Source organism: Otolemur garnettii, unplaced genomic scaffold (genome assembly GCF_000181295.1).
Source record: "Otolemur garnettii isolate 467f Iridium unplaced genomic scaffold, OtoGar3 scaffold00044, whole genome shotgun sequence".
Lineage (NCBI taxonomy): Eukaryota > Metazoa > Chordata > Mammalia > Primates > Galagidae > Otolemur > Otolemur garnettii.
Window position 1 is genome coordinate 85987 of NW_003852439.1, and position 5743 is coordinate 91729.

Genomic DNA, 5743 nt, shown 5'->3' on the forward strand with positions numbered 1-5743 from the left:
ATATTTATGAGTAGATATCCTTTATAATTGACAATATCCAACTAAAGATTTGAAGGCACTAATAAAACACCCCACAATAGGGCAGCTTCATGAGCTCTTTCCATCTGGCAATTCCACAAGGAATGTTTTAATTGTCTGCTTATCTTCCATTGAATCCTGGAGAGGTGATTGTAGTTCTCCTGTTGCATACTGGGGAACTCCATCTGGCTGGACAGGAATCAGAAGAAAATATGTCTTCCTACTCTTCATTCCATTTATTCTTATTTCCTTCTTTATTAGAGGTGAGGCAGGAAGGGAAAAACTACTATCTTTAAAGAAATTTTTCTTTCTGTCATGGACTGCCAATGTTCTTGGTGCAATTAAATCATAAGAACTTTATTTTGGATTCTGAAAGTATTTACTTAATTCACCCCTCAAATATTTATATTGATTTAAATTAGACATTTTGGGGAATGATACTGGTGTGTGTGTATCTACATATTTATGTATATGTGCATGTATATACATGTATGAACATGTCTATGTATACATTTATGTATGTATGTATTTGTATATGTGCATGCACATCTATGTGGTTGTGTGCATGTGCATATGTGCACATATCCACATTCTGCTTGTTCCAGGCCTTATGTTCTTTTTATCCATAGTCACTAATAAATCATAAAGCTATTGTTCTTTGAGCTGTTCCATCTGACAGAACTATTATTTCTGGATGTTTCTATTCAAACATTCAGAATACTCAGGAACATGCCCCTGTTCCCATCCCAATAATTGCTCCGTTTTTCATAGCTCTAGGAGAGAAAACAGGTATTTCTTCAAATGTCCTTAGATTTTCATATGCTGAATACCTAATCTACTTATCTAAATCTACAAAGAAGGGGACAAACTTTCTCTTTGGGAACATCTTTATTGCATAAATATATTCATACCAATATATACACACACAGGAACATCCCTCTAGGCATCAATCATAGTCTATGAAAGACATAAAGGTCACTGGTTGCAGCTGAATTTCGTGGCACTTGTTTTTCATTATTTTCTGTTATCTGTGTCAGCAAAGCTCAGGAAGACTTGCTCCAGTGTTACCTGACTGATAGAATAGTCTTCTAAATCAAATTGCTCTTTAGCTTTCTCCAAAATGCCGAACACCTTTAACAACAACAATAAAAATGCAGTTACCATCATAATCTCCCCTTTAGCCACCAACACAGACAAATTTCTCCTACACCTTCCCCAATTCTTGTCACGTTTATGTTGGTGAACAAAGGAACAGAAGAGGGGAGGTGAGAAAGTAAAAGAGATAGGCAACTGAGAAATCCAGAGTAGGCAGTTCCCATTCTCTTAATGAACATAGACTGATAATGGGATTTAGGGACATAAATTAAAGCAATTAAACTATAGGGTTATCTAAAAAGTAACCTAAAGGTACTCCTCCTTTCACAATTCCAGGATTCTATTCAACATGCCAGAATCCCAAATACTACCCATCATTAATGCTCTCTTAACACATAATGTTAGAAGGGCATAGGTTCTACCATCACCTGTCCCCAGCCGGTGTCCTTTCTGGGAATGTAGTAGTTAAGAATCCCTTGATTCTCATGCTTTAAGACACTGTCTAAGAAAGAAAAATAGGACAGGTGAATAATCTTATAGATTTCTTTTAAATTTCCAAAATATTGCTACATTTACTTAATTATATACAGTGGAAAAGTGAAGAGATGGGGTTTACTGACTTATGCTTCATGGTCCATTACTGGAACGGTAGTGACGGGAGTGAATGGTAGTGAATGGGAGTTATTTCTATACTACTGCTCAAGGTCATCACTGAGCCTGATTTTTTTCACACGTCTTCCTCCTGAGGGTACATGTTATCATGTGGTATGCAGAGTTAGTCACTGCTGCAGATACCAGCATGCTTGGAGCTTGTCAAAAAGTCATGAAAAAAATTAAAAAATTTTAACCTCTGGCATTAATGGTTAATACAAAAGGGGATGTGACCCAATAACCCACTCTTTTTGGCATATGTAACATAGCTAATTCTTTCAACAACAAATTTAATCCTCATGAAATAATCTTATTTTGTGGCTTTCATAGCAATTATTAAAGTGAGGCTTTAGGTACAATAAAATGTCAGCTCATGTGCCCAGTGTAAAAATTCTGAGACTTCTAAAATTCCACTATTACTATAGGACTTTATTTCTGAACCTTGTGCTAAGAATATGAACTGAAAGAGTTTTCCTCCTGGATGTGTTTGTGCTTGTACAGTGTTTTTTGTGCAGAGAGCAAGACAAGATTTCCCCACTATTCCAGTGATTATGTAATCTCTCTGTCATGTAAAATAATCACCAAATTCAGCCCATGTGCTCTTGTTTTTTACATAGGTAAAAATCTAATGATAGACTTAGAAGGAAGAGGGTGGTATTCAGCCTTAATTTAGAACAAATAGCTTATCAGTACATATTTACATATTTGTGCAAATGGAATTAACTTTGATTTAAAATATTTTCAAGGAAAAATATGTTTGTAATAGTTTGTGGATTTTCTTAATATTAATCATAGGCACATATTGTCTCCATGATCATGCAAAACCCCTTTATTGTGAAATATTTTGAGCAAAAAGCTAAATGAATTATTCTAATCAATCCATGATGAAACCACCCCATCCAGGTCAAGTAATGGCAACTCATTCATTCTCAGTGCAGCTTCTCAACCTTTATATTCCCATAAAAATAACCAATACTTGAATTGTTATTGTGGGCATTGCTTTTTTTTGCTACTGAAGAAGGTTTCTTAATTTCACAGATAAAAATTGTGTATATTTATTGTGTAAAACTTGTTGTTTTGAAATAAAATATGCAAACATTGTGGAATGGCTAAATTAAGGTAATTGACATATATATTACCTCACATACTTACCAGTTTTCTGTGTTAAGAAAACTTAAAATCTACTCTAAAAGAGTAGTTTTCAAGAACAAAATACATTGTTGTTAACCATAGTCACCATATTATACAATAGATCATCTGAATCTATTCCTGCCAACTGAAATTTTGTATCCTTTTACCAACATCTTCCAACTCCAACCCCTCTATCCCAACCCCTAATAACTACGAAAGTATTCTACTTTCTACTTGTGTAGGAACTGAACTTTAAATTTCACATGTAAGTGAGATCCTGTGGCATTTCTTTTTCTGTCTCTGGCTAATTTCATTTAACATAATATCCTCTAGGTTCTTCTATGTTGTAAAAAATGACAGGATTTCCTTTTAAAGCCAAAGAGTGTGTGTGTATATATATATATATATATACACACTCTATATATGCATTTTCCTCATCTATTCATTTGATGGTGGATACCTAGTTGGACATTTATATGTCTTCTATTCAGATTCTTTGCCAACTTTTTAATCAAATTATTTGATTTTTTCTTATTGAGTTGTTGAAGCTCCTTATATGTTTTATTTACATATATACATATGACAATATAACAAGAGACTAATAGTCTCTCTCTTATTATAGACTATAACTAATATTAGTATCTTGTGACATATGTAGTATGGAAATAATTTCTCCCATTAATGTGATACCTTTGTTTTGTTTTGGTTGCCTGTGCCTTGGGGATATTTCTCAAGAAGTCCTTACCCAGACCAATGTCCTAAAGTATTTCTCCAATGTTTTCTTTTAGTAGTTTCACAGGTTCAGGTCTTAAATTTACATCTTTAATCCATTTTTATTTGATTTTAGTATATTTGTATGGTGAGAGATAAGTATGTAGTTTCATTCTTCTGCAAATGGATATCTAGTTTTCTCAGCACCATTTATTGAAAAGACAATCCTTTCTCCACTATATGTTCTTGATGTCTTTATTGAAGATAAAGTCACTTAGATATTTGTGGATTTATTTCTGTGTTCTCTATTCTCTTGATTGGTCTATGTAACTGTTTTTATGGCAGTACCATACAGTTTTGGTTACTATAGCCCTGTAGTATAATTTGAAGTCAGGTAATATTATTCCAGTTTTATTTTTTTTGTTCAGGATGAGTGGCCATTCTGGGTTTGTGGTTGCACATAAATTGTAGGATTAACTTTCTGATTTCTTTGAAGATTGTCATTGGTATTTTGATATAGATTTCATTTAATCTTTAGGTTTCTTTGGGAAGTATGGATATTTTAATAATATTGATTTTTGCCAATCCAAAAACATGGAATATCCATCTTTTTTTGGTGTCTTCTTCAATTTCTTTCATCGATGTTTTCTATTTTTTCATTTTAGACATCCTTCACTTCTTTGGTTAAGTTCATTTGTAGGCATTTTTTATTTGTGATATTGTAAATAGGATTGATTCCCTAGCTTCTTTTTCAGATTGTTTTCTGTTGGAATATAGCAATGCAATTAATTTTGTATACTGATTTTATATTGTACAACTTTATTGAATTTGTTTATCAGTTAGAATAGTTTTTTTGTGAAGTCTTTAGGTTTCTCCAGATATAAGCACATATCATTTGCAAACAAGGATAGTTCTACTTTTCCTTTACAATTTAAATGTTCTTTATTTCTTTCTCTTTTCTAATTGCTTTAACTAGAACTTCTAGTACTATGTTGAATAATAGTGGTAAAAGTTGGTATCCTTGTCTTTTTCCAGATCTTGAGGAAAGGTTTCAGTATTTCTCCATTCAATATGATACTTACTCAGTTTCTTTTTGAGAGTTTTTATCATGAGGGAACATTAAATTTTATCAATACTTTTTTCAGTATCAATTGAAATGATCATGTGGTTCTTGTCCTTCCTTTTGTTGATATGATGTATCACATGGATTGATATGTGTATGTTGAAACTTACTCACATTTGCTGGAATGAATGTCACTAGTTCATGGTGAGTAATCTTTTTAATGTGTTGTTGAATTCTGTTTGCTAACATTTTGCCGAGCAGTTTTATCTATGTTCATCAGCAATATTGTCCTATAGTTTTCTTTTTTGTTGGGTCCAGTTTATGTCTTTTGATTGAAGAATATAATTCATTCACATTCCAGGTAGTTAATGATAGGCAAGACATATCCACTATCAATTTATTATTGTTTTATGATTGTTTACTAGGTCTTTTGTTCTTTATTCTCTTTACCTAAGCTGATATGTAGAACAGTTTTTCCTACATTTTCTTCAAGAATTTTTATGGTTTTGTGGCTTAAATTTAACTCTTTGATCCATCTTGAGTCAATTTTTGTAAGTGGGGAGAGATAGGAATCCTGTTTCATACTTCTGCATGTGGCTATCCAATTTTCCCAGCATCATTTATTGAATAAGGCTTCTTTAATCCAGTTATCTACTGTCAAAGATCATTTGGTTATAGGTAGAGATGGTTTTACCTGACAATTGTTGAATATCATTATGGTCACCTATAAAGTACCATCATTGGGAAGCTATGCACCAATATCAGTGCCTAGGACACCCTTCAAAGCAATTTTGGAACTCTTTCTGCAATGACTTTTCTTTGGGTAAAGAAAAAAATCATTGGGTGCCAAATCTGATGAGTAGGGAGAGTGTTCCAATACAGTTAGTTTTTTTACTGGCTAAAAATTCCCTTACAAATAGTGCTGTGTGATCTGGTGTATTGTTGTGATGCAAGAGCCATGAGTTGTTGGGGAAAGGTTTAGGTTGTTTTTAACTAACTTTGTCATGTAGCCTTTATAACACTTTCAATTAGAAAACTTAGTTAACTGTCCAGTTGGTACAAATTATTATTTTT

The 5743-nt window shown here is 32.9% G+C and overlaps 1 protein-coding gene across 1 annotated transcript in view; it reads right to left on the minus strand.

The window, feature by feature from the left end:
* Nucleotides 1-1032: 1032 nt before the first annotated feature.
* LOC100950607 (ATP-binding cassette sub-family A member 3-like) overlaps nucleotides 1033-5743 on the minus strand; it is a 305157-nt gene continuing 300446 nt past the window's right edge. Inside the window, exons 29-30 of the mRNA XM_023513852.1 lie at nucleotides 1542-1615; nucleotides 1033-1149 (exon numbers count right to left, since the gene is read on the minus strand). Coding sequence (XP_023369620.1) covers nucleotides 1033-1149; nucleotides 1542-1615 — 191 coding nt within the window. The remainder of the gene's footprint in view (nucleotides 1150-1541; nucleotides 1616-5743) is intronic.